General features: G+C 40.2%; 4 protein-coding genes across 6 annotated transcripts in view; 2 read left to right on the forward strand and 2 right to left on the reverse strand.

Moving 5' to 3' along the window:
* The window catches only part of loxl2a (lysyl oxidase-like 2a), a 19,069-nt gene extending 18,268 nt beyond the window's left edge, over positions 1–801 (reverse strand). Inside the window, exon 1 of the mRNA XM_077603290.1 lies at positions 708–801. The gene's annotated coding sequence lies outside the window, so the exon portion shown is untranslated. The remainder of the gene's footprint in view (positions 1–707) is intronic.
* r3hcc1 (R3H domain and coiled-coil containing 1) overlaps positions 1–2,804 on the forward strand; it is a gene marked incomplete at its 5' end in the record, with an annotated part of 24,861 nt that extends 22,057 nt beyond the window's left edge. Inside the window, one exon of the mRNA XM_077602036.1 lies at positions 2,627–2,804. The remainder of the gene's footprint in view (positions 1–2,626) is intronic.
* Positions 2,395–24,027, reverse strand: LOC144075856 (transforming acidic coiled-coil-containing protein 1-like). 3 transcript variants are annotated; one of them, XM_077603288.1, is made up of 13 exons: positions 23,883–24,027; positions 10,878–10,987; positions 7,576–9,091; positions 6,811–6,874; positions 6,236–6,425; positions 6,041–6,099; positions 5,600–5,713; positions 5,314–5,390; positions 5,194–5,237; positions 4,884–5,047; positions 4,691–4,797; positions 3,971–4,091; positions 2,395–3,639 (listed from the first exon to the last, which is right to left on the reverse strand). In XM_077603288.1, the coding sequence occupies exons 3-13, from the start codon at positions 9,018–9,020 to the stop codon at positions 3,574–3,576; spliced, it is 2,451 nt and encodes an 816-aa protein (XP_077459414.1). In that variant the 5' UTR covers positions 9,021–9,091; positions 10,878–10,987; positions 23,883–24,027; the 3' UTR covers positions 2,395–3,573. The 3 variants fall into 3 exon arrangements, with proteins under 3 accessions (XP_077459414.1, XP_077459413.1, XP_077459412.1); XM_077603287.1 differs by lacking the exon at positions 23,883–24,027 and adding an exon at positions 20,961–21,158; XM_077603286.1 differs by lacking the exon at positions 23,883–24,027 and adding an exon at positions 12,160–12,757.
* On the forward strand, positions 14,141–26,866 carry aggf1 (angiogenic factor with G patch and FHA domains 1). Its single transcript, XM_077603289.1, has 20 exons — positions 14,141–14,279; positions 14,364–14,434; positions 14,545–14,736; positions 15,552–15,651; positions 15,724–15,953; positions 16,052–16,183; positions 16,725–16,916; positions 17,968–18,385; positions 18,580–18,682; positions 18,761–18,812; positions 18,883–18,984; positions 19,215–19,380; positions 19,457–19,536; positions 19,610–19,737; positions 19,814–19,913; positions 20,026–25,368; positions 26,169–26,234; positions 26,318–26,396; positions 26,491–26,546; positions 26,793–26,866. Exons 3-16 carry the CDS (start codon positions 14,551–14,553, stop codon positions 20,272–20,274), a joined length of 2,238 nt encoding a protein of 745 aa, XP_077459415.1. The 5' UTR covers positions 14,141–14,279; positions 14,364–14,434; positions 14,545–14,550; the 3' UTR covers positions 20,275–25,368; positions 26,169–26,234; positions 26,318–26,396; positions 26,491–26,546; positions 26,793–26,866.
* Positions 26,867–26,898: the final 32 nt, after the last annotated feature.

Consider the following 26,898-nt stretch of genomic DNA (forward strand, 5'->3'; position numbering starts at 1 on the left):
AACATGATTTAATAGGAAGAGCTGAATGAAAATACTAATAAGATAATAAAGTGTTGCTGCAAAAGTCTTTTGGTCGTTGTGTCTGAATAGCTTTAGGACTTGCACCGCATCATACAGATAGATGTTTCTTACAATTTTGATGCTTTATCTACATGGAAGTGACACTGTTTCTGATACACCATGATATACGACATCAACAATAATGAACATCAAAATTTGTACCTATTGGCAAAACTATATGTCATTTTTTGATACAAATGTTGGATTAAATCTCAGTGGAGTGTGTACCTGCGGTACTCAAATTGCAGTTCTAAGAAATGCAGGAAGGCCTCATTTCTGAGATAATCACAATATATAGGACAGCAACAAACCTACATAAATGGATTTTGCATTGAACTTATTCCTCTTTGTTTATAGAAAGTTAAAGTAATGGTCCATAAAATGCCAATCAATACGTAATCTAAGTGGAAAGAAAGGAGTCCACGTTCCCCAGGTGTATTACTATAAATTAGTTATTTTTGACCTCAACTTGCATTATAGACTAATGAGTCAAATAAATGCATTGGTTAGAGAGTTAAGAAGAAATTGGACGAACGATCAAACTGGAAAAGAAATCTTGTGTAATTGAAATTTTCGGGTGACAGATGAGACCTACGATTTGACCTCAAGTCTGGTAGTATTTGGAAATAAAGCAAGATAGATCATACCTTTTCAGATGACGAAGACTTCTCTGCAGAAAGTGGACTTGATGTGTTCAACCGGTGTGAGAGTTTGAGTTGTTAGGTATTGCTTCTTTGTCCCTTTTTGTACTTTTGCTGGCTCTTCTCACGGCTCCCCTCACAGCTGGCAGCTAGCTCCCGTTCCCACTCCTCACGCTTGCATCTGCCAATCAGCAGTGGCCTCAGCATCCAGGCCCCGCCCTAGCGCCCCCCACACCCCAGACCCAAACACCCGCGTTATACAAACACCATAATGTGGCTCCAAGATCCATCATAGGAAACCTATACTGTACTTTACATTCCGTTCTCCATGTAAATGTATGGCTTATGTTTTAGTGTTTGTAATTTTCTAAATTTAATGTTCTGTTTCATTTATTTTTTTTAAACATGTGCAGTCTGCGGTATTGCAGAGTCCAAGTTGGACTAGAAACAGGGCAGACCACATCCCAAAATGTCCTGTCAAGAATCGGACAAGACTTTCAATTATAGGATGGTGTGCTTTTGTTTAATTTGAAGTTTTTATCATGCGTTATTGAGTCACATTTTTTGGGCCTTATGTAGCTAGAGTCTAGAGATTCTCAGCTCCATCCTGTCTGCCTGTGTGGGTTCACTTAGATGGGCCTTCTCCCACATTGCGTAAACAGCTTCCACTGAGACTAAATTCTCTTTTGTTTGTTTGTCTGCATGTGCCCTGCGATTTACTGGAAACCACTCGAAGATGTACCATCTCTTGTTAAAGTCAGCTGGGTTTAGGCTCTTGCTCATCTCTGACTCAAGTAGTCAAGTACCATAAAAAATTTGAGTATTTCACAACGTTTTTAAAAGAGGGGGTTCTTATCAATTTCTTTTTTCTTCGACTTTTTTTTGCTATTCCGGTAGGAGTCTCTCCTATACATTAGTGAACTTGTACTGTAATCTCCACCAAACAGCGTGTGCCATGTTACCAAAATTGATGGTACCTGAAAAATAACAATTTGAAAATACCAATTACAGGTAACTGAAGAAGCACAATAACTGAGGTCCTCTGTAGTTGCAGGCTTAATGTGGCAACGATGTCGCAAGTGCAATACGTATCGTTTTCATGTCATTCGTGTGAATTATGCTACTTGATTTGCACATTATACAGAGAGATATTGTTTCTTCACCTTTCCAACTGACTCTTCTTCCAGTTCACATCACACACAGCCAAAATCTTTTTTTTACCACACACAAACAAGAATTGGTGTACACATTTAACATTTTTCTGTAAAGACTCAGTTTTGACACACCCCAGGACAAGACATTCTTTTTGAGGCAGCTAAAATGACCTATTACAAGAAAAAAACGCTCAAATTAGCCCTAATTAGGGTGATGCATGTAATCCATTTAACTGTAGCTAATAAACATCACTCAGTTTGTGCAAACGTGGATAAGTGAAACCCTGTTTTGGGATAATCATAGATGGTCACCTGTGTGGATTTGAAAAGATAATTGCCCATCATTTAAAGTCCAGAGGCCTCAACTACTTTTTTTCCCCTGCTAGATCTCAACACATCTGCAAAAACTCCATCAGATTACATGCATGACCTCAAGCGTTCAACCTAACCTTAGCGTGACACTTCAAAATTAAAAAAGTTCGACAAACAAGTTTTCTGAGAGCAGGAGCAGAGTTGTAAGATGACAGAACCACTAATGATTAAAACAGCAGCAAACAATGTTTTATTCAGGAATGCACAAAATATAACATATATAATACAATTAGTCTACAATAATTCCATATACAAATATCAAGTATAAAATGTACACAATGGAGCTTTATTTTCCAAAAGGATACAAGACAACATTGCAACAGAATGTCGTTTGTCATTATATTGGCAAGAGCTTGTGCTGAAAGGACAGACTATTCATCACATTACATCTTCCCTTAGGTTCAATTTGACCCGAGAATACCATCAATGCTGGAACAAGTTTAAACTGCACGTTGATATTGCATTCGCATAACAAGATGGATGTGAAAGATGTTTACTTTGGCTGACGACTGCATGAGGTAATTACAAAGACACTTTCTTTTTGTTTTTACAAAATAAACCATAAGGACACATCTTATTTGGATAGACTGAGCATGCAAAACATAGTACATACTGAAAAATAATAGTGGAAAAAGGCTAACTGAATGCACGATTCAATTCTACCAAGTGCTTACTTTGAAATGATTCCACAAATTTCAATTGCATGATGGTCATGATGAAAATAGCTTTGAATGAAGTTATGCAGGCACATCTCAATAAATTTGAATATTGTTGGGAATAGAGTCAGATTTTAGGGTAAAAATCTCTCAATTCAGTCACAAAAGTTAAAAATTAAATAGAGATTTCCATAATCAACTGGAATATATAGCCATGGAAATTAATAAAATTACAGCAATACCCTGTTTTTCGCGTTTTTTTCTTTTTTCTTGTTTTTTGCGATACACCGCGAAAAACGGGGGAGTACTGCAGAAATATTTTTCATAAACTCTAAATCTCATCTCTATTTCGAGCACTTAGCAAAATATTTAACCAAGTTCAGCTCAGGCACTCAATGATACATATTTCACTTATTTCTGATGCTCCAGAAGGATATTGTATCCCTTACTAAATATGATATAAAGGAGTTTATGGCAACACCCCCACACACAAATGTCATGAAAAAATTGTGACTAAAATATCCATACACTTTTCTTACGGTCAATCTACACCTGACTTTTGTGCTTGAACACTGTTCGAGTTATGTGCCGTAGTATGAGGTATGCAAACACACATGATTCTCCACTCCAGATAATCGAAATGGCTTGGTGTGCTTTGTGTGCTCTTTTAAAATCGAACACAGTCATTGTCTATTCCGTTCCCAATTTGGCAATCAGCTCGTCGCAGATCTTGGTGAGCTCCTCAATCTCCTGATTCTGATTGGACAAAAACAATGTTGTTAAAATAAACGACAAAATTGTTTCATTCGACTACTGTACTTTTCTCAGTGCGTTCGTTTCAGTGCTGCCCTCTTGTGTTACATACTATTATTGTAATTCATTAATAAAATACTGCTCTGATTATGAATAACAGGCAAATGTTTTCAGGAGGGAGAGAACTTACTGGAATTATTTTATACAATACCGAAAAAAATATGATTTTTTTTTGTGGTTCATTCAATACTTCCGTCAAATTTAATCCTAAATTGATTGCGCATTTTCACAAAATCCAAACTGTGATTAGTTGTGAACATTCGCTGTTGGGTACCTTCTGAAAGACGCCTCTTTCAAGTGAGTCCACCTTCATCTGTTCCTTCCTCAGGCTGGCGTTGAGTGCGATACCCTCTGAACTGGCCTTGGCACGCACCTGAGCTATCTCCTCATTGGCCCTGCACATAGAGGGCATGCAATAATGAGATTTGCACAGAGAATTTGCTATTTATGCACACATACAGACTGGATACTGAAACATGGATTTGAAACATAGTGTCATATTGCTGTCCAGGACAGTGAAAAAAGTGGAGCAATTACATGATAACTAATGCTGTTGGGTGTTTGTTCTATTATTTTTACTGTCAATGATATAAACACAACCAGATAGAAGCCAAGTCACTTCATCTTCTCTCACTCATGAAAATTCAGAGGGAAATGAAATATTACTGGTAATCCAGCGTTCCTGGAACTGTAGCTACATCTGTAACTCATTGCTCAATTTCATCCCTGACTGCCACTAGTAATGCTTATTTTAGCAATACATCAACACAGCATTTATATATGTTGATGTATTCATTATTACATTACATATTTCGGATATAATTTTTGTTGTTGTTGAATTTTCACCAAACCTGGAAATATGATAGGACAAATAGCCCAAGGAAGCTTCTGGAAGAGCATCGCTCTATCTCTGACATTTGACATTTTCTTTTCTATATCTTGATGATTTGTACAGCGCGAATGACCAATGACTCATTTCAATCATAAATCTTACCGATCCAGTTTCTCTTCTGCGTGTACTTTGAGGGTTTGGTAACGTTGTTCCTCCTGCTTGATGCGCGTCAAATAGTCCTGTGCGCACTTCTTGAGGACTTCCTCGTTCTGCAGACACGACAGATGGTTGGTTGGTCAGCTCTGGCGCGAGGGTGCATTACTCCACATCTCATGACTTTGCAAACACGACTGACCTTCTTGAAGCCTTCCAGCACCCCTTTCATGTTTTCATACCTCCTGAAGAGGTCCGCAAAGGAGCGCTCGACAGAATTGAGGTCAGCCAGGGCCTGGTCCCGCTCCAGAGTCAGCTGCATGACCGATTTACTACATGACAATGTCTTTTGCTCCTTCTCATCCTCTGTAACAAAGATGATGATGTTGTTGAATATATAGATTATTTGACGACAACTGTGACATCACAGAGATGAGCAAATAAATATGAATGGGCCTGCCATGCTGCTAAAATCAATATAAACATGCCAGCACTAGATAACAGTGACTTACCAATCATTTGGGCGACTGTCTTTTCATATTCTGCAACAATTTTCCTTCGAAAACCAGAACACAGTGTCAGCAGTCAGTGTGAGTAATCTTTCAATATTTGAGCAGATTTATGCGATGTACCTCATTTCTAAAACCTCATTCCTGCTCTCTTCGTACTTTGTTTTCCACTCATTCACCTCCATCTCTTTAGTGATGATCTAACAAAGGCAATGAAGAAATTAAATCAGTGTTTCCTGACCTCTGCAACATGAATTTGCATTAAGAAATATTATGGAAAACCGGCAACAACAACAAAAATGTCTCAAATTATACACAGAGGTCCGTCACAGTTATACAATTTAAAATTTCTTGTATGTTAGCCTTTGTTATTCACACATTCATTGTTATTTAAATGAAAGTGACCTACCTCCTCTCTGATGAGGGTCAGCACGGCAGCCTTGTCAATCTCAGTTAGGCAAAGTTTGTCTTCGGGCAGCACCTCCGTGTCATTTTCGCTACTATATCCCGTTTGACTCTCATGCTGTGAAATGTTGAAAAAACACAGGTACGTCAGTCCATCAAAAGTAACCTGATTGTGTTTTATTACACTTTTATATGGCAACTCCTTACACTGCTGCTGTCAGCGATTGTTGTAAAGTACTAGTGTACTCCTAGTGTACTTAGGAGATACATTTGCAGGGTACTTAAGTGATAAATTTGCATAAAAGCGGTGTTCACATTTGCATTTTCAAATATTTTCAAAACTTCCGTGAGAACCGTGTTCATCTTGAACAAACACTGAAACAGTAAAAGCAAGTCGTTGCTACCAGCATTGAAAGGAAATGAATGATAAATACACTTCACTTACTATTTCATCCTTCACAATACACGTGTCCTTCTCAACTTCAGGATCCACAATCTCGGGTGCTTTGAATGGAAAAACAAATAAGAAAACCTAAGTGAAACATCTATTGAAACTGGCACCTATCACCTAATACCGCGGCATAAAAGTTATTGTTAAAATAGAACCAGTTGTATATAAAAAAAGAGCCTGAAAACATACCATCTGTGATAACCACGTCATCACTGGGCTGTTTGCAAGATGCTTTACTGCTTTCAAAATCTTCTTTTTGCTGGCCCTCATTTTGGGTCACCTGACCCTTAATGCCTGTGCATGCCAACTTCTCCTCATCAGTGGCATGGTGAACTGGCTGTGAGATCTCTGGGGGGTGAACCACAACATCCTCCTCTTTCTGGAAATAAGGGAGACACTTATGACTTATGAATTTAAATTAGTAGTTCCCATAATAATAACAACCCATTCACCTATTTTCTAAAGACCTCGTAAGTGTGAATTACAAGCATAGTACTTTGTATGTTGCCATCCACAAATTCACAAATTCCTGTTAATTGATCGTTCATACATGTATATTAGAAACGGCATTTTGCAGTAAGTATAATATCTACTAGATGCATCCATTGATCAGTTCAGAGAAGAAGTATTCATGTCTAAGGGCAGGCTGTAAAGGCATGGGATGTTTGTACTAGTTAAATTGCTTAATAATGAATAGTGTTGTCTAAACATTCCACTTGAGACCCACACGAACACTGACAAATGATCAAATGACAAATGATTACCTGCTTGCACATGTCCTGCTTTTGTGACTGGCTCTCGTCATGTTTCTCCACTTTACAGGGATTCCTACAAAAAAAGCGCACAAACACCATTATGGTCTAAACAGAGTTACCCAAGTCTTTAAATTTAAGCATGAGTTGCTTTGGGATTAGGCAAATGGAAAAAAAATCATTCACATGTTAATGTACGGTGTTGCTTCACATGCTTTCTATAGTCGCTGACTGATTCGAATGAGATAAACCACAGGCAAGCATTCATCGTGAGAGTACTTACAAAAGAAAACAGAGAAACTTGGCTGGCTCAGATGTCCTGAAGCCGACAGGAGTAGATGAAAAGTGGATATTAAAGTGTTACACAGAAGAGAGACAGAAGAATGAAAGATGGGGATTTTAATTATTGTACAGAAACAGAAGTTGAATGACGGGAGGTGTTTTTGTATTTGCATAGTGAAGAAGATGGATGGAAGTACATGCTGCGTGCAAGAGTTGAAATCTTTCCAGCGATCACAGTTCCAAACACTTTGAACAGACTAAATATAAACGGGTTCAGGAATCACATCAATGACGACTATGCAGTGCTAAGTGTTTGGCATGCACACATAGCATTGTGTGCTAGGCACCACTTCACTGTATTATAGGTAATGCCAAAATAATACATTTAGATTTGGGGAGAAAAATAAAGTTTCGAGGGAATCTTTTGGACATTTCTTTAGGACGATTAAAAATTCAATACTGTAAATCAAGTCATGTTTCATGTCATGAACTTACTTGGCTGTCCTCTCTTTGTTTTTCTTGGGAATCCGTTTCTTTTCCCTCACTGGTTCCTCTGCTTTTTGTTGGCTTCCATCTTTTGTTTTGTTCTCACACTGAGTGGAATCACTGGAGAAATCGTCGTTGCTCAAAGTGCTGGAGGGTTTGAAAGGGTCCACAGAATCCTCAAACTTGTCCGGGTCAAAACTGTTGGAGCATTTGGGGAGTCCTGGAGAATTGCTCAATGTGCTGTTGCTCCCAAATGGATTGAAATTTGGGTCATCCCACTGACTGGGATCAAAGTTGTACGTTCCTTTTTTAGGAATGGGAATGTCATCCACGTTTAGAGGTATAGTGGAGTCTGAATCTGCTACATTTGTTTCTGGTGCATTCTCTGAGACCGATGTTGGATCAGAAACCAATTCTGACACAACAGGTTCTGGTGCTGGTTCACGAGTTGTTACCGACACTTTTGGCACAACAGGTTCTGGTGCTGGTTCATGAGTTGTTACCGACACTTTTGGCTTTACTTGTTTCTTGAGTCTGCTGGTTGTTTTTTTACATCCGAGTTTCTTTGGAGGTGGTTTATGGACTGTCTCCTCACTTAAATTAAAGTCTAGAATCACAGGTTTTGCCTCTGATCTTAATTCTTTTGTTGGTCCAGTTGTGTTGTCCTCTGCGCAAGAGCTACCGAGTGGTTCTGGTCTAGGGAATGTTATTGAACTACATGGTGGTGGAGAGTTCTGGATTTTTGATCCACCACTAGTGAAAGGGTTAAAACTCTCATCTATCTGGTCAGGGTCAAATTTATATGAGGCTTTGGGAACAGGAAGTTCTTGTTCTTCGTTTGATTGTACATCCTCACTTTGGATCTCCTTCATTGATAGGGATGAAGGTTTAGATTTGCGTGTTTTATTTTTGGAGCTGGATTCAGATTTTTGGATGACGTCACTGTTTTGGAGTTCCGAATCGACAAAAGCCTTCCCCGACTGCTCCAGCAGAGGGCCTGGGACAGCTTCACTGCTTTGGGCTGAAGTTTTGGCTGGTACTGGAGAAGAAGCTGGAGCAAGCTCCAAATCTGGTTTATTCTCCAATAAAGAAATTGTGTCTTGGGGTGATGGTGCTGGTGATGGAACTGTGCATGTCACCACATCAGGAACCAATGCCTCTACTTGGGGGGAATCTGGTGATGGAACGGGACATTTCACCACTTCGGGAAGCAATGGCTCTTCTAGATGGGCTTCTAGACATGGAACTGTGCATTTCATCTCTTCAGGGACCAATGTCTCTTCTCGGGAAGGTTCTGGCCATGGAACTGTGCATTTGACACTCCCGGAAATTAATGTCTCTGGGAATGAATCTGGAACAGGTACATAGTCTATTGGCTTTGACAAGAAAGTATTTTGTTGTGCTTCTAGTTGCTCGGGGTCTTGCTTGGGTACTGCTGGCTCATCTTGACCCATGTTGTGGATGAGCAAATTATTGTGATCCCCAAATGAAGCTGTAACAATTAACTGCTCATCCTGATCCGCATCTGAAAAATAACAAGTATATATAAAATAAAAAAACAATTGCTGTGCATGCTACTTCTCCAATCAAATCAGACCTCCGATCAACACAATATCTGATTGGTTCTCTGAGAGCAAGTTATGAGGCTGCTGACTGTTCCATTCTGTAGCTGTTGCTATGGTAATATCTTGCTATGACATGATAGCTCAGTCATTTAAACCATGTGCATTGCAAAATTATTACTGGAACACCATAGCTTATGCCATGACCAGAACAAGTGAATGAGAGAGTGTGATTGCTTTGATGAGGTCTTTGACTTTAAACGCACAACAACATATTTCCGTGTGTTTGTCATGGTGACCACGTGTCATGTAATATTATGTTGCTAGGAGACAACAGAACCTGCTGGGTTTCCATCTTCTTGTACAACAGCTCACCAGAATACATTTTGCCCTTCTCGTCAAAACCCACAGCCAGTCACAGTTCAATCCAATTATCAATATTAGATTTGATTAGACTTGAAATGATGATTACACAAATATTTTGTCAGAAATGGATGGATTTATCAAGATTAAAACAGTTCTGATGCACTGAAATTTTATACCACTACTAACTATAACCAGAATAATGAACAAATTGTTAAATTGTATTATGGATGTTATCATTTAGAAATGAGTACTTTTCAAGTACTAGCTTTTGTTCAGAAGAATATTTAATTGGCATTTTTAATTAAATTAGTATTAGCAGTTCAAATATGCAGTGAAACTATTTTAAAAGCAGCATAAAACAAGTGAAAATATCTCATTATAAAGAAATGGGGATTATTTGTACTTTTACAACTTTAAAGAGAATAGTGACTTAGTGTTTGCGCCATAAAAAAAAATCCTGAACGAATATGTTCAGCTTCAGTAATGGAAACTTTGGGTGGCTAGGTACAAATATAGTTACCAGCATGTTGAAAGACTTCTTTAAATGCTTTAGCTTCTGTCGACCAAAAATTTCTACACAAACGGGTGATGCAGGAGGGGAGGAGGTTGTTGACTCTTTTTTAAAATTCTCTCCTAATATGACTCCTCTTTGTACGTTCCGGTGTGCTCTCTTGGAGAAATGTAGAAGGAGCTGTTTGACTGGAACTCTCTCGAAAAAACAAAGGTGTCTGGCGTACACAAACAAAAAAAACAAGCGCCTGGTTCCAAATCATTGAATTCAGGTGCCGAATGGCAAAACTGTTAGCATCGCAACCCCCCTTAAACCTCCCCTAACCCAGGCTCATCCTGACCCCCGCCAGTGATCGACACAAAATAGGGTGAACTAAAGCTTTTGTTGAACCTGTTGAATTCCAGAGCAAAATCCCTTCCCACACTAAGCAGCATTTGGTGTTCTATGTATTAAAATAACATCACTTCTGCAAGAACGCCATCGAAATGTCCATCAATGAGAACACTTGAGGGAAGAGGCCGATGTTGTGTGTGGACTGTAATATTTTGGTGGCAAAATAAAGGCAGCTAAAAGGTCAATTATTAGTGAGAGCTGGAATGTAGTAGGCAGGTACATTCCTAACCCTGCCTAGCTGCATGTGGATTCAATTACAAAGAACTTGATCCATCATGTATGTGCACTGTTCACATACACACTAAGGTTGAGCTCATTCAAGTGCATGTGTGTTCTGAATAATTTTATTGGACATTACATTTTTTGTTCAGTGGGTTTCCGTGGCAACCCCAGGAGGGGGTATTCATTGATACTTTTATGGGCATGCAAACCCACAACTGACACTTTCAGGTGTTTCTTCTCTTATTTCATTCCCTTACCTGGTTTATTGTAAACTTTGTCAATCTCCAGCTCTCCTGGGGTGATGATGGGTGGGCCACGGACGGGAGTCGCTGCCTCGGGAGTATCGAAATGACCGTCGGAGTCGGAGCTGATGTAGATGGGGGAAAAGAAACAAGAAATGTCCTTAGAACAAGTTTGAAATCTGACAAACTTCATAGAATCATGATGACAGAGAATTGCGCATTTAAAGAACTGTGTAGCTATTTCAAGTTAGGCACAATAGAGCAACTAAACTTGCATCTGCCACTGTCTAAACAGACATTTCTAAACATTTGAATAGACACACTCTGCTTTACTTCTCCATTTGAAAGACATAACTGATGAAGAAAACAATATCCAACATCTGCAATGCTGCTGGACAAAAAGCCATGATGCTCACTCTTGACATGTTGCCACTCTTTCAACGGTCAAAATGACTATTACAGAGCAACATTGTGGAAAAGCCTCAATTTGCATGTCTAAAATAGAAGGGCACTCTGCAAGTCAATGTCTATACACTAATGTAGCCTTTTTGCTTAATTATTGGACTTATGTAAGTAAGAATTTGCAAATTTTCCAGGACCCAAAAATGTATAGACTGTTTGTTTCCAAGTTGTAAAATCTGATGATGCAAAAGCAGAAATACCTTGAAAATAGACTATTGTTAAGATTGTAATATACATGCAGTGTGTACAATAACTGGAACGATTTGACTTGTCTTGTGGAACGAACGGAAACAGGAAGTAGAAGTGATACAGACAGAAAGGGGAAATAGGCTGACCTCCGACCTGTTGTCTTCCTGCACGCTGCATTCAAACATTTCCTATCATTTCCAAAAATAGTCCAATCAGTAGGCAGCTTTTATACTGTATGACGAGCCTTATCAACTTGATAAATTTGATGCGATCACACTTTGGGAGCAGTTGCGGTGATAAGACTGAAATAATTGATACACCCATCTTATTGAAATCATGTGCAAGCTAATCAAAGCTACACCCAATCTGCTTGTGCGTGTGAAGCACCATTTAACCATACATTTGACTCACGGCACACTTCTGATGGTTGACAAACATTGTGTGAAAAGCACAGCCATGCCAGAAAGGTTCAGTTAAACACAACAAACAAACACGTGTCATCGTGACAAGAAAAAAGGAGGGTGATTTCTTCTGCTCTCACCTTTCTGAGCAATACCTCCATCATTTTCCACTTGTTTTGAGAGGGAGAACATACTTATGCCAATAGACACATCTCACTGTCACAATAGTCCTAAAGAACACTTGCCTGCAGCCTTGTGATCGCTCTTCATCGTCCTCCTCCCTTTTCTCACCAGGATCTACCGTTTCCTCGCTTCCCTCCTCCTCCTCTGCCCCTCGCACCGCCGTCCACGTCCATTTGGCCCATGACACAGGTGACAACCAAGACATCTCTATTTTTTTTTCCCGAGGAGGGCTCCCAACTGAATTCTGGGCGTCGATTCGCTCGCTTGTCGGAGAACCTTTAAATCTCCCAATTGTACTCTCCCACCATCAAATTAAGATCCCATTGGTGGAGTCAAGATAGTGAAAGCTCTTTTCTTCATATGTTCACCTCAAGCCCTTTGCCCGATCAGCTGGTTCTCTATCTGCTCGCCGTCTCTCCTCCTGCAAACCCCCACCAGCTCGAAAAGCAGGCAGTTCCACTGATGCTAAACCTGATCAGGGGGAGGGAGAAAGATTTCTGGTGCAGGAATGGATGGAGGCTTTCTTCAGCGAGCTCCATGTGTTGCCCTGTGGTTGGAGAATGGTACGGCCCATCAGCTTGCTGTTTCTCTCTGAATCAGAAGGAGGAGGGAGTTTGAAAGCAAACAGTGAGGGACAGGAGGAGGAGCTGAGCTGCAAAGCAGGGACTCCTCGCTAGGAATGTGGGGCTGCACCTAAAAAGTGTTTTCTCAACCCCCAAGAGGTTTAACGTTTAACTGGCTTTGCTGTCATGTGACAGACGGGAATAACCAGTTTAGCATCACATCAATCAATGCAATTAACTAAATGGATTCATTTTAGTCTTCAACTTCTATTTTTAACATGCAACACATATATATATATATATATATATATATATATATATATATATATATATATATATATATATATATATATATATATAATATAGGAACTCTGCAAAATTAGTAAAAAAAATCTGGCTGATTTAGACAAAGGTATGTATGTATATAATATACGTACATATTTTTGTCTAAATCAGCCAGATTTTTTTTTACTAATTTTGCAGAGTTCCTTATATTTGGGATTGGACGTTCTTTCGCTCCCACATCCTGATTTTCTTAATGTTCTACCAAAATCATATCTTCTGGTGATTGATTTTAATTGCAACCTGCTAAAATGCAGTGTTTTCTCAATGTCACGATCATGTACAGTACATCATCTGAGTGTATAATGCATGTACTATACATAAAGTTTAAAACTGAGGAAAAAATGTAACCATTTGCTCACAAGTCGCACTACTGAGCAGAGGCACACGTGGCTCATTTAGGAGTTCCATGTTGGAGTTCAGAGGGTGGAGTTATTTACTGTCTGGGCATGCAGATGGTTTCGGGTTGTCTGTCTGTAGTTTGCAATTATTGTCTCGTAACATCAACACAGGACATTTGTAGTCACTAGTGGTCAACAGAGCTCTGATAAGTCTGGCAATGGATAAAGATTTTGTTCACAACTTAAAAAAAAGAAAATTAAAGGTTCACATTTCAAATTCTGATACTGGGAGGAACCTATGCAGTAATTTTCAGAAGAGTCTCAGCTTCCAGAAGGAAAAAACAATTTGACCATCTTTAGCATTGCAAAGTTTTCTTCAGTAGAAACAATTTATACTTTGCAGGGAAGAACAGATGGTTATGATCATCTCATAAGTCTCACAATCCAGCTGCAATAATTGCACAGTGGCAGCCTGTTCTGAAATGCACAGCAAATATGCACAAAGCTTACTTATATGGGATTTCCAAAAATGTGGGTCCTTTGCACATTTTTTTCTGTTACTAAATCAATACAACTTACTTTCCTTTTTATCTTGTCATAAAATTAAAACTCAAGTGACAAAATAGTCAAAGCTGCTGATTTTTGTAATGCAACATATAAGCAACAAATAAAATGTGATCAAAATGCAAGATGTGTTTTACAGTGTTGTTTTTTTAAGAATTTCGGATTACGTAACTATTTTTTTTAAATTAAGAGTAATACTTTTTTCCCGCCAGAGGGCGACAAAGACACTCTAACGGTCATCAGTTTATTGGCCTGAAAGCGGAAGTCCGCCAACCTCGAAGAAGTATTGTTTCCGTTGTGGGCCATTTGTGTCATGTTAGTAAATGGCGGCCGCGTACAGCGTTGTCTGTCAACATCTTCACGGTTTTAATTGTAACTGTCTAATTGTAATTAAACATGTACTCGGGTGTGTTAAGCATGCGGACTAGTTACACGATATTTATGTTCAACTTTCAGGTCGGGTCATGTGCAGCCGTGGTGTTTGGAAAGTCACGGTTTAAGGCGGCTACCCGAAAACGACGCAAACGGTGAGACGTGCAGTACGATGATTGGAAATACACTGCTGCCTTAACAGCCTCTTTTCATATGCTTTTTTTTCTGTCTACGTGCAATGTTAAAACATAACTTTGCCTTCCAGCTGAGCATGGAGGACGAAGACGGAGAGAAAGACAGCGGATGCGAAGTCGCCGAGCTCCGTCTTCAAGTAGAGTCGTTAAAAGAGGAGCTGAAAGAGTGCAAAACTGAGCTGGCCAAGTTGCAGAAGCAACTGAGCCATTCCGAGAGACTGCAGAGGAGCACGGACAGCTACAACGAGGATTTGCGGAAACAGGTACGACTCTGGCAAATGCAATTGAACGATCGTTAATACAAATGCTGTCTAAAACTTTCGCACTATTTTGGAAAAAAACAACAACTGTCTTTATCTACACTGTCGGAGGCAACATCTGTTTCCAAACAAAATGGAACCACCCATTGATCAATCCGCATTTGGCTTGTTCAAAATTTGAGTGGGGCATTAACTTATAAAAGCACGAATTATGATCTGTTTTTATTTTTAAATGGAAAGTGGTCTCTAACTTGCGGGGTGGGGCCAATTTCGGTTCTTGGAACAATATGTTGCGGCCCCAATTTGACCTATACTAGTTGTAGTATTGGTGTCGCCCGTGGAAATGTTGTGATGCGCAATTATAGAATAATAATAATACAATGAATTTACTGAATGGTTTATTTAAAAAAAAACATTACTTTAAATAGTAAATTATTTTGAAAAACAAAAAGCTGTGAGAAGTAAAAATTGTATCAATAATTCTGAGGAACAATGGTTAGCACGTTTGCCTAACCAATTCTGAGATCGAGGGTTCAATCTCCAGTGTGGAGTTTGCATGTTTACCCTGGGCCTGCGTGGATTTTCTCTGGGTACTTCGATTTCCTCCCACATGCCAAAAACATGCATGGTTGGCTGGTTGAACATTCTAAAATTGAATCAAAATGAAAAAGGAAACTGAGGCGAATTTTGTTATCAGGGCTGTGCAATCTGGTTTATTTACTTTTCTTTACGCTGAAACCGCACATTGAGAGCCATTGCAGTACCAATTGTATACGGTTATCACTTGAACTGTCTTATTTCTGCCTACCAAATTACAGGTGGATCAACTGAGCGCAGAGATTCACGAGTGGAAGAAAAAAAATAAAGAAAAAGTTCATGCTGAAACACAGACAGAAGAATATGTTTGGTCTGAAACAGGTATATTTTTTACATCTTAGTGAACCAACCCTTTGTGTTTGGTAAGTGTGTCTCACCCTTTTTTCTCTACAGACTATTATAACTACTACTATGGTGACTACTATCAGAATGCCAAGGCTGGCGATGGCCAGGAAAGTCAAGGGGCCAATATGGCGGTGGACCCACCTGTTGGAGACGAGTCAGCAGAAGTTGCTACAGTGGAGCAGGAAAGCGCAACAGTAGCCGCAGCTGCAGATGCATCTGCTCAACCCGATAGTAGCGTGGCAGCTACAGCCGTAGCTACAGCTGTAGCTACAGCCGAGGTGTGTAGAGATAAAATTGCATTCACTTTTGATAGTATAGAAACATTTAATTTGGAGGCAAGCTGTCATTTTAGCATCTACATCCCAATCTCCCCCAGGAGGGTGATGCGTCGTCCATTGCCGACATGCTGAGAGCCACTGCGGAGGAGGCCATGACACAGACTGGATTTGTCTTTGATGAGACAACCGGCATGTACTATGACCAAGGCACCGGCTTCTATTACGACTCGGTTTGTAAAGTTTTTGTCTCTATTATTCATGGGTCGAGATTATTTGCTACAGTGACAAAGCGTCATAATAGTGTTGCATAGCGGAGAAAACAAAAAAGACTTCTCTGGATCAGCGTAGTTCCCTTTCCAAATATAAATTGTAATTTGATGCATATTTTGGATACGCCAATAATATCTAGGCTTTGGCTAGTTTATGGGAGGTTAAGGTCAAATAATAATGCAGGGTGCTTTCTGTATAGCACTGAGCGTGCAGTTTAAGTGTATATTTTATTTTTATATTTTGACTTAGACTGAAATTCGAGTTGTATTGCGTCTCAGGAGCGCACGTTGTGACCCAAGGACTCACTATATCGATGGAAATTTATCCCCGTGTCCATCTTCTCATTAACATTGTTTGCTGACAGTGGGCAGATCCATATTGCGTGTACTGTAAAATATTGTGTATGAATTGGAGGGTACGAACTTGCGGCGGAATTCCGGGCTGTGTCAATAACGCATTTCACCTTTTGGGATGACTTATTTGATTCGATTTTCACCTCAGGCCAGCCAGCTGTACTACGATGCCAACACAGGCATTTACTACTACTATGATGCAGAAAGTGGACGTTACCAGTTTCATTCCAAAGTTGAGGTTTCTGCTGCGCAGACTGGCGACAAAGACGATTATACGAGTGACAAGAAAGGCAGGTGGTACAAAAGAGGCGGAAAGAAATCCTCACATCACCGCGATCAGGTAAGTGACAGATGGCTCTCAAATGGGCTTATTCTATGTTAGTTGAGTGCTGGCTTTAGAGTGACCATAGCAACTGGACTGCTATTGCCATTAGAATTTCATTATGGTCTCAGTCTTTAAATGCATGCTATCGTCCCAATCAGCAGCCAACGTGAGACTCGCCTAAATTACTATTCCTCCGACCCAGGTCCACGAGCTGACTAGGTCGTTGGCTAATATGAAGATTTTCTCAAACTGGAGCACTGCTTGCAACCGAGGTACACATTTTTAATCACCGAGCCTAGCATTAGAGTTCATGATCACCTCCATTAGAAATGAGCTTCACTTCTAATTCTTTTCACTTTCGCCAAATTATGAATTGCGTCCACACAGCATAAAAGATGAAAATGAATCCTCAATAGGTGACTAGATTTTGTTTCTTGCTCCAATAATATGTAATAATAATTTCTGGTAAAAGTGATAAAAAGATAAATCTGAGATTCTTGGCACAATTCATGAATGTCTTTAGATAAATGTTGCCTGGTTTCTAATCAACAGTTGTTACACCAAATGTCCTTACAGTATTAGCGCAATGGCATAGTTCTTATTATTACACGGTCCACACATAAAAGTTTAAGACTAGCTAACTAAGTAAATCTTGCTGCTTCAATTATGAACGAGATTACGGATTTTGTCATGCCATCGTTACATTCATTTCTTAAACATGCCCTCACACGTACGCGTGATCTACCTAATATATTGGCATCAATTTGACATGTACATCCACATGTCCACTCGTTTAACTTTTACGTATAATTCTGACACCAATGTAGTAAATAGGTCATAAACCTCCGTGATGGTTAGTATCACCTTAGGTTTGCAATCTGATTGCAATAGGGGGAATCTTTTTTTAAACTCTTGAATAAAGAGGGGCCCTGTATTAAACTGCCTTTAATGGCTGAGACTGTAAATTTAAAATGTTGTGCCAAATCATTTGGGATCTCCAAAGCCAGCGTTCTCCCTACCATCGAACAACATTACAACATCTAATATGCCAAATGTTTAATGTCAGGAGTTCGCATATGATGATGGTAAATCAGAGGAAGACGAACAGCATTCGAAGCGCTCTTCAGAATCTCGAAAAACCAGACGACGATCTCGTAGTCGCGAGTCGAGAGGAAAAGACTCCAAACGGCGGGGGGAGAGGGACAAGTCTTCCTCCAAAAGGAAAAAGCATAAGAGCGGTTCGAGTCACGACGAGAAGAGGAGATCCAAGAAAAAAAAGAAGCGATCCAAGTCGTCGTCGCGCAAGAAGTCGCGTAGCTCGCCGGATCGGAGCGACGGCTTGGAGGGTAACAGCGAGGCCGAGGAGGGGGAGCTCACCGAGTCTGAGAAGGAGCAGTGGGAGTCTCCCCGCTCCGTGTCTCCGTCTCCGAGCTCTCTTCGCAACCACAGCCCAGAGTCTGAGATGGAGAGTCAGTGTCGGGCAGGTGAGCTGGCATCGTGTTGCATCCGGATCTTTCAGTCCAATGACAGGAACCAATTAGATCTGATAAGTGAAGTAGGGCCACTTGTCCCGTATACAAATTCATTTGGTAATATCTACCAAAAAAATAAATAAGACAAGTTACACATTGTAGGATTGAACGCTCACCCGTTAACACAGATTTTGTTATTGTCACAGCGCTATGGCCGCCGTGCGTGAGAGTCACCGTGGTCCGCTCTCCGGTGCTGCAGGTTGGCACCTTGTTTATCATCACAGCTGACTCGACAGCCACCATAGGCAGGTGGGTTCTGCCTCCGTAACAATGGAGAAGCGTCACTCATGCAGACTTCGCCCAAACGTTAAAAATGTCTTTTTGCAGAGAGAAAGAAATGGATCATGCCATTCGGATACCAGAAATGGGAGTGAGCAAGGTAAGATTATAATATTTGGCAATCACTTCAGCATGCAAAGGATGCTCAACATTTCTTTCATTGGCTGTAGTGCCATGCGGAGGTGTATTTTGACCAGGAGCAGCAGAGCTACATGCTGGTGGATCAGGGAAGTCAAAATGGAACGGTTATCAATGGAAACAGAATCTTGCAGGTACAGTGTTCCTGCATTTTTCAGATGTTGCTTTGCAGCTGTTTTAAGAAATGTAATACTTGGGTTAAAGTGTTGAGGCTGAATGCTTGTCTTAATATTTTAGTCCCTTGGCCTGTTTTGTTGTCCATTTTGTGGGAGTTGTATAGAATAAAATAAAAACAACTCCAAGAATGAGTTAAAAGAGTTTTAATTGCAGATGAGTGATTTTTTTTCTTCTCATTTGTCCACAGCCCAAAACCAAGTGTGAGCCGCAGCCTCTGACACACGGCGACGAGGTCAAGATGGGAGACACGGTGCTGTCCTTCCATATACACACAGGAACCGACACCTGCGATGGCTGTGAGCCAGGCCAAGTGATGGCTCACCTCAGCAAGCACAAGAGAGAAGAGACGCCGGGCAAGTGACTCAATAGAGGCTTTTTGCCATCTACCATGGTGTATATAGATTTTAATGGATTACTTTCAACCCATAGGCCCTGCACTACCCAAAGAGGATAAAGAAGCGCTGAGACAGAAGGAGCTGAAATCGATGAAGGCCAAATATGGCCTCCAGGTAACGGTCGCTCTCTGTATTTGTGCTTTCTCACATTTGCTCGTCGTTTGAACTGCTTTTTTTCTGTTGGCAGAGTAATGAGTTTGAAGAGGGCAAAGCCCTGAGAAATCCAAAGTACAGGGACAGAGCAGAGTCTCGACGGCAGACGGTGGGCAGCGAGGGGCTTTTCCAACAAGATGATGCTCCCGCTTCTGTGCATGTGTAAGTTTACAGTCGCCAGCTCTACTATGTCAGTAAGGCAAATGAAGCTTTACGATTTCACTTTGTGCTCTCAAAGGGAGATCAGCGAAGTCAATAAAGGAAGAAAGATGCTTGAAAAAATGGGTTGGAAGAAAGGAGAAGGATTGGGCAAAGAGGGGACTGGAATGAAAGACCCGGTGAGATGTTTTATAGCAACTATTCAACCCCCACATTTATCCAGAGGAATAGAAATAACATGGTCATGAGAAAAAATGGACTTGATGAGGTGCAATTTCTCTCTTTTTTCAGATTCAACTTAAAATCAGGAAGGCTCAGTCAGGACTGGGGGCGTCTGGCACCATGTCACTGGACGAAGCCTCGGTGACCAGAACGCAATCCCAGAAGAACTGGGAGAAAGCTCGCGAGAGATTTGCGGACTCGTTTCAGGGGGACTCGCCGTCTTCCAAAACCCAGTGCACGTCACCTAAGGCCTGGGTCAAGGCGGAGCCCGAGGTTACAGCCCCACTCGCCAGCGTTGAGCCGGAGACCCAATGTTAATTGATCCAACTAGATATGCAATGCATGAATTCCTGCTAAAATTCTAATCATACACACAATGCTGAGAGGAGAATTCTGTGTGAGGGTTCAAATGGCAACTGGTGGCCAAATATTGACACGCTGAAGTTCTGTTTCTGACAGTGAGATCATGTTGTGAGGAGACGAGTAAGGATGCGGGCAGATGTGCAGCGCAATACTGAGAAGAACATTTCAATGTAATTCCAACACAACGACCCAATCATGACCGTGACGATGGATTGTTCGTAACATTTACATGCATTCTTTACTTTGAAGTTTTCATTTTACGCATAAAACAACAAACATTTTGGGGTTGTCCCTGGTTCTCTTTATACTTTAGTATTGTTAGTTGTGATCAGACACTTTCAGGAATAATGAATGTCCTTAGACACGCAGCTTGACAGTTGGGAAGTATTTGTAGTCCGTCTGTTTGCAGTCTTATCTTTGCACTCCTATTGAGGGTGTGGGAATAGTCGCATGTGGGCGCTGGAATAGGTCAGTCATGGCAGATTGAAGAAGAGAATCGTGTTACGGAAGCTACTAGTTTAGTAAGGTCACTTTACGAATAATAATAAATTACTTAACTGGTTAATGTGAAGTAAGGCAAAATGTAGAGTGTACAGGTTTTCAGTGAAAAGCTATGACAAAGCATTAATGTCTGCACTCACGTGACACTGTTTATGTGACTCTTGCTGTCGGCCCGCCTGATACTCTTCTGACTTATGGCGCCGCCCATGATCTTTGCTTTCGTCCAACCAACACGAACTCAAAGTCCACTTTTCCGGACTTCTCAGACACAGACGCTTTTCTTTGGCGGTGGATGGCTACCAACAGTCTTGAGACTTCTCTCAGCCGACAGGTGACATTGTCATGCCCTCCCTGTCTGTCTATCCGCCTCCGCAAACTCGCCCTTCTTAATCCCCTCCCACATTTCAGCTGTATGAGCTGCGAGTGAACAATCATCTTGTCATATTGGCGTTAAACATGGGAGGGATCAGAGCCGGATTGGCATAATGGTCTTCCAACAGGATTGTCTTGTTTTGTGAGGCGGCATTTGGCTTTGATGAATGTCGGTTTACTGGTTTATGGCACTTTTCAGGGTATAAAGCCCCTTTTTCAAGCGCAGTATCATCAGAATAAATCGTATGACCATGTAAAGTTGGTCCTCCAGTGCTACGTCCATTGATAGAACTGTCCGAGCATCTTTTTGTTGGCAGAGACAGATTATCTTGATGCCGTAAATTCTGCAATCCATACTCTATGACTGACATCTTGGAAAGACGAATCACTTTTTCATCTCAAAAATATGACTGCCTGACTTTCTGAGGCAGTTTGTCATCTCTACTGAAGCGTTAAGAATTTTTTTCTTTTTAGTGAGGGAACAAGCCATGCTTCACTTGATCTGTCTCAGGTGGGCTTTGAAAAATTGTAAGAATGTACGACACAATTCCCTTTAAAAAAAACAACAGAAGGACATTTTGTTTTTCAAGCTTTGAAAATGACACTGCACGTAGGCCATCTAGAAATATCAGTCATTCCCTATCAGAGCAAACATACTGTCACATGCACACACCACCTTTACAAAGTGTCTGATGTTGTTTGAGACAAAGTAATCTGACTCTCGATAACCTACAGCGTAGGTTACAAAGGTGAACTGTACTGATTGTCTGCTATCACTGCTGAAGAACAGGTTTTTTCCCCCCTTTTCCATTCAGTAAACACACTGAATTATAACAAGGTAATCCTGAGATTGTGTTTGGGTTAGAAGTTTTACTAAAGCCAAGCTCACATTGACTGCTGTTTTGACACTGGAAAATAATCTAAAAGGTTCTTCAAATATTCCTTGTCGAGTATGAAAAGTGAGCTCTATTGGTTCTTAAAAAATGGATTTGCTCACGATTTCAATGACCTCAATCGAGTTTCTCTCTCTGAAAGACTGAATAGTTCTGTTCTGTTTACAAGAAGCCTTTTGCTCAAAGCGACCCCAGTGATCACATGAGCGGCTTCTGGAACAGCTTCATATTTTCCCCTTGCACGGTGAGCCTTCATTTCCACATCTGACTAAAGGCTCTACATGGTGGGCGGGAACCATAGCAACACACACAAAAACAAAACAGTAAATTCGAGATGCAAGGCAAAGTCATTCATTTTCCGTGCTGCTTGTCGCGGTGGTGCTGGAGCCTAGGCCAGCTAACTACCGGTATTCGGCAGAGTACAACCTGAAATGGTAGCCAGCCAATTGCAGTTCAAGTAAAACGAGTCAGCGGCTAGAACACACACTGTCACAGCCCCGGTCATGTGACCACACAGCAACAATGACGACAAAAGCCTAGGAACCGAAAAGGGAACATTGAAATTTCTGCTAACGTGGCAAATCTGAATCCTAAAATACCTTATTTAATTATGAGCTTTTCACCCAAAGCTCATTTCATTGCTCTGATTTTAAACCACACAATTCAAATCCTCTTGAGCTGTATGAAACATGTTATCCATCCATTCCTGCCTTTCCTAGTTGACTTTGGACCAAAAACAGGCCACAATCCTGGACTGGTCGCCTGCCAATTGCAGGACACAAATAGATAGATAAACAATTCACATTCACATCCACACAATTTTGATGGTTTCAGTTTGTGCCCTTGTGTATTTTGCGTTGGGATTTTTTGCATGTATTTTATTTTTGTTTTGTTTTATAAACCCTAAAACCCTCACGTAGGAGTTAATGCTAGATTAATTTGTAATCTCTTTTACTAACCAGCACAACACTTGGACTGACAGTGAACTTTTTAATAATTGTCCACTAAATATTGCTATTAATCCGAGGACAGAAAATGTCCTCCATTTGTAACGCTACATCAAGTTTGTTTACTTCAGATATTCTAGTGCTTGTGTGAGTTAGCTGTTGCAGTCGAACAGAGGACGTCGGGTTTAAAGCTCCTTTAAAGGTCACATTTTTTCCACTTTTTTTTCTTTGTCTGACAGGAAACGCTTCTCATTCCAGCAACATTCCAATGACAACTTCAGTGAATTCTTTATCAAGTCCAATGAAGGCGTTTATTCTTTGGGGTCAACATTGAAACAGTAATGAGCGGCGTTACACATGACTAAAACGGCAACAGACTACGTACAGCCGCAGTTGAGAACTTTCCACTCTTGGCTGGAACTAGGCGAGCGTGTCCTAACCTTAGGGTGTGTCTTCCGGTGACTTCACCCTCCGAGAAAAGGCAGTAAAAACCTCAAACGCGTGCTCGCCTAGGCGAGACAGTCCCTTTTGACTCCTCGTTCAGATAGGGGCAGTTTTTGTCAGAACAGCATCCTGTTTACACAGCCTGACACCAGCCATTGTTAAAGCTTAAGTGTCTTTATTTACCTGTCAGTTTTATGGTGCAGTCAGCAACACACTGGTTCAACACCATTAGGTAACTATTGCGGAATGAAAAGAAGCTTTGTGTTCAAACATAGAAAAAAGCACTGCCCTACTCATACAAAAAAGGACAGTATTTGGTGTTTGGAGCTGATGCTCAAAAGTCGTCCCATCAGGACCAGAGTCCATCACATCTCAGAGAGTCAGTTAATCCAGCGTGTCCCCTTACCTCGGTTTTTCAGGACATCTGTTGCCCGGATGTCCAGTCGTCCAAGTTAGCTGTCAGTGTGAGCTTCTGTCAAGAGAGCATGTGCACGTACGTGGTGGAGCTCGATCCATGTGCCTGCGAGGGAAACGGGAAATGAAGCTCCCAGGCAACAAGCCACAGAAGGGCTGGATTTTAAAGAAACAGCAGTCACACTCAGGGTCCAAATTGTGTTTCTGTAACGGGGTCAGGAACTTGCGGCTACAGAGCTGCGGGGGATTTTCTCACTCCTCCTGAGTGTGACTTTGGGAAATGATTAGCATAGATTTCATTTTGGTTAAATGTGTTTATATTTCAAGAAAATTGTGTTTAAAAAAACATTTGTCTTCAGTCATTTGAAAGATCTTTAACCAAGCAGCTCATAAAACTACCTGCGTATGAGTGCATTGATTTCATAAATGCAGCATAAAATTTAAATAAAAAAGCATATGCATCAATCACAATTTCAGAAAATATAGAACCTCATATACTGAATAACCATCTGTTTGTGTCTCATTAGACATAAAATTGGCTATGAATATTTTCATTATATGAGTATTATTTTTAATCTACATTGATTTTAAAATTCCCTTTTTTTACTCCTGCATGCATTAGTTTTCATGAATGGGCATGAGTGATGTAGGTACATATATATGATATATATTCACTTTTTATTTTATATTTGATCTATAGGAGCTAGAATAGGAGTTCATAATTAATACTAGTAGTATTCAGATTAATTGCTGCTTAACTCCAGTCCAGTGGAGTATACATTCTGTCCTTTTCCATTTCTGAAAGTCTGCTCCATGTTTTTCTTGCAACTTTGCTTGTAATCATGGCTGCATGAGTTCATTCGATCAGCTGTTGCACGCAATCGGCGAAGAAAAGTTTGAATAATGGCTAAACTTGAACGTTTTTTCAGAAATATATTCATCACTGCAGGTAGGAATTGCTCAAGCTCATGCTTAAATCGTAAAGAAAGAAAAGTAAAGATGGAGTACTAAGATTATCTCATGATTATTAAAGACCCCCCTTTGCTGTCGAGTTGACTTCAGGATGTGTTGACACTCGTGATAGTAAAACTTTCATTTGTTTAAAAAAAGGCATATTTATATCTTTTAAAGCATGTATAGCAAGGTTCTTTTTATATATAAACTTGACTGTATAGTAAGGCTTTTTTTAAAGACAAAAAAGAGCATGTATAGTTAGGCTTTTATTTTGAAAAAAAAAGTCATTTTTTTGTTTTAAAATAAATAAAACAAAAGTAGGCCATGTATAGTAAGGCTATTTATCGTAAACTATTTTCCTTTGCTCCTATTGAGTAAAATGCTACAAAGTTGAATAATGACTCCAAAGCTGTTCAGTTATTGATTGTTTTTTTAGCATCAAGACCACAAAAATCACGAATATTCTACGTCATCTTCAAACTATGGACATTGAGTTGAGAGGACAAACCACCTTGTAGAGTGCGGTAAGCAAGCCGCCATTTTCCACATTCAATATGGCGGGACAATATGGGCGTGCTTACGCAGCTCACGTAAATTACGCACATGCGCAGAATCTCGCCCTTTGAAACAGCGTTAAACTGATAGACGACGAGGTAAGGTGTCGTAAGGCAAATTACTGGCCTAAGTGCATTTTTATCACGCTATAGGTAGATTTGTTAGGCATCAATTGAGCCAAAATGCCAACAAATCTGTTAGTTTAATGCCAGCTTCAACACACCGTCGGCAACTTAAGTTTGGGCTACTTTTCCTCACCGGCTGTGTGCCGCATGTGACTAGTTAGCTTAGCATTAGCCGACGCTTCCCATTTGACCTAAAAGGTATGTTGTCCGTTTTCTCTCCATTATTGAGTCGTGTAGTCGTGGGTCTTTTTAATTTAATCAAACAAGGCCGAGACATCAACGGACAGTTTGGCTGAGTAAAGGCTCACTCAAAAATGACATCCAGAGGCACATTTTAGCTCCTGGTGTGTTCTAAGTAATGATAGTTATCACTCCGAATGCTAAATACCCTTTTCCAATTTGTAATTGTTCTGTTTTCACCAAAAAATCACTTGTACAAAATTTGTTAAGCAAACTTTCTCCTAGTTGTTTACGTTAATGTTTAATCGTCTTGTCTGGTAAAGGGAAAATAGCAAGGAATACACAAACTTATTTTCATTCTTTGTCTTGATCGTTTATTAAATATCTTGTAAGATTCTTCTTTCCTGTAATAATTGTTTGTCAACTCCCAAATATCATGGCTAAATCAAATTTTCCTTGTTTAGTGTCAAGATACAGCTCTTTCCGGGTGCCCAGATCACTCACAACGTTGGTTACAGGGCCAGATCTAGGTAAAACCACCTAAGCCTATCTGTTGAATCTCCAGTCTCTAAATATGATAACATTGGCTTCTTTTTTTTTTTGCTCGCATCAGGCCCGTGTCCAGACGATCTTCCCAGGTCACCCACTTGAAGATGATGCCGCCTCGCTGAACACTGGCAGTCTTCTGAGAGGTACATTTATTCCTTTATTGTAGAATATCCAAGTATTCATCCAAATTAAAAGCTTAAGTACCTCAATGTGAAGTTTCACTTCCCCCTCTTATAGGTAAAGTCCAGAGTTCTCTGGTTCATGGTGGCAAAGTGAGAGGACAGACCCGCAAGGTAAGATTTTTTTTTAATTTAAGCCAACAAATAAAGGAGATTTGAGCAGCAATTGTCTTTTTTAAAATACTTGGTGAAAAAAGACCTAAAAGCCTTTCATGGGTCTTTTTTTTTTTGTTGAAAAATTATTCTAAGTGTAAAATTCTTCGATTGTGTTTCTATAAAAAAAAATTGCCTAAGTGTTTAACAATTTTCTTCTGAAAATATTTCCAAAGTTTAAATCTGATTTTTTTTTTTTGTCTGCAGGTGGAGAAAAATAAGATGGATCACATCAACTCTTCAATGTAATTCTGTGTGTTAATAAAATCTTGAATACATCATGTTACTTGCATTCTTTTGTTGGGTAAATGAA

Source organism: Stigmatopora argus, chromosome 6 (genome assembly GCF_051989625.1).
Source record: "Stigmatopora argus isolate UIUO_Sarg chromosome 6, RoL_Sarg_1.0, whole genome shotgun sequence".
Classification (NCBI taxonomy): domain Eukaryota; kingdom Metazoa; phylum Chordata; class Actinopteri; order Syngnathiformes; family Syngnathidae; genus Stigmatopora; species Stigmatopora argus.

Coding starts and splice junctions, on each gene's coding strand:
- LOC144075856 (XM_077603286.1), bottom strand. CDS start 12,302: ATGTCTTGGTTGTCACCTGTGTCATGGGCCAAATGGACGTGGACGGCG. Junction 6,875..7,575: donor AACAAAGAGAGGACAGCCAA/GTAAGTTCATGA, acceptor CTTTTTTTGTAG/GAATCCCTGTAAAGTGGAGA. Junction 5,714..6,040: donor GTATTGTGAAGGATGAAATA/GTAAGTGAAGTG, acceptor AACATTTCACAG/CATGAGAGTCAAACGGGATA.
- aggf1 (XM_077603289.1), top strand. CDS start 14,551: ATGGAGGACGAAGACGGAGAGAAAGACAGCGGATGCGAAGTCGCCGAG. Junction 15,652..15,723: donor ATATGTTTGGTCTGAAACAG/GTATATTTTTTA, acceptor TTTTCTCTACAG/ACTATTATAACTACTACTAT. Junction 16,917..17,967: donor CCTCACATCACCGCGATCAG/GTAAGTGACAGA, acceptor GTTTAATGTCAG/GAGTTCGCATATGATGATGG.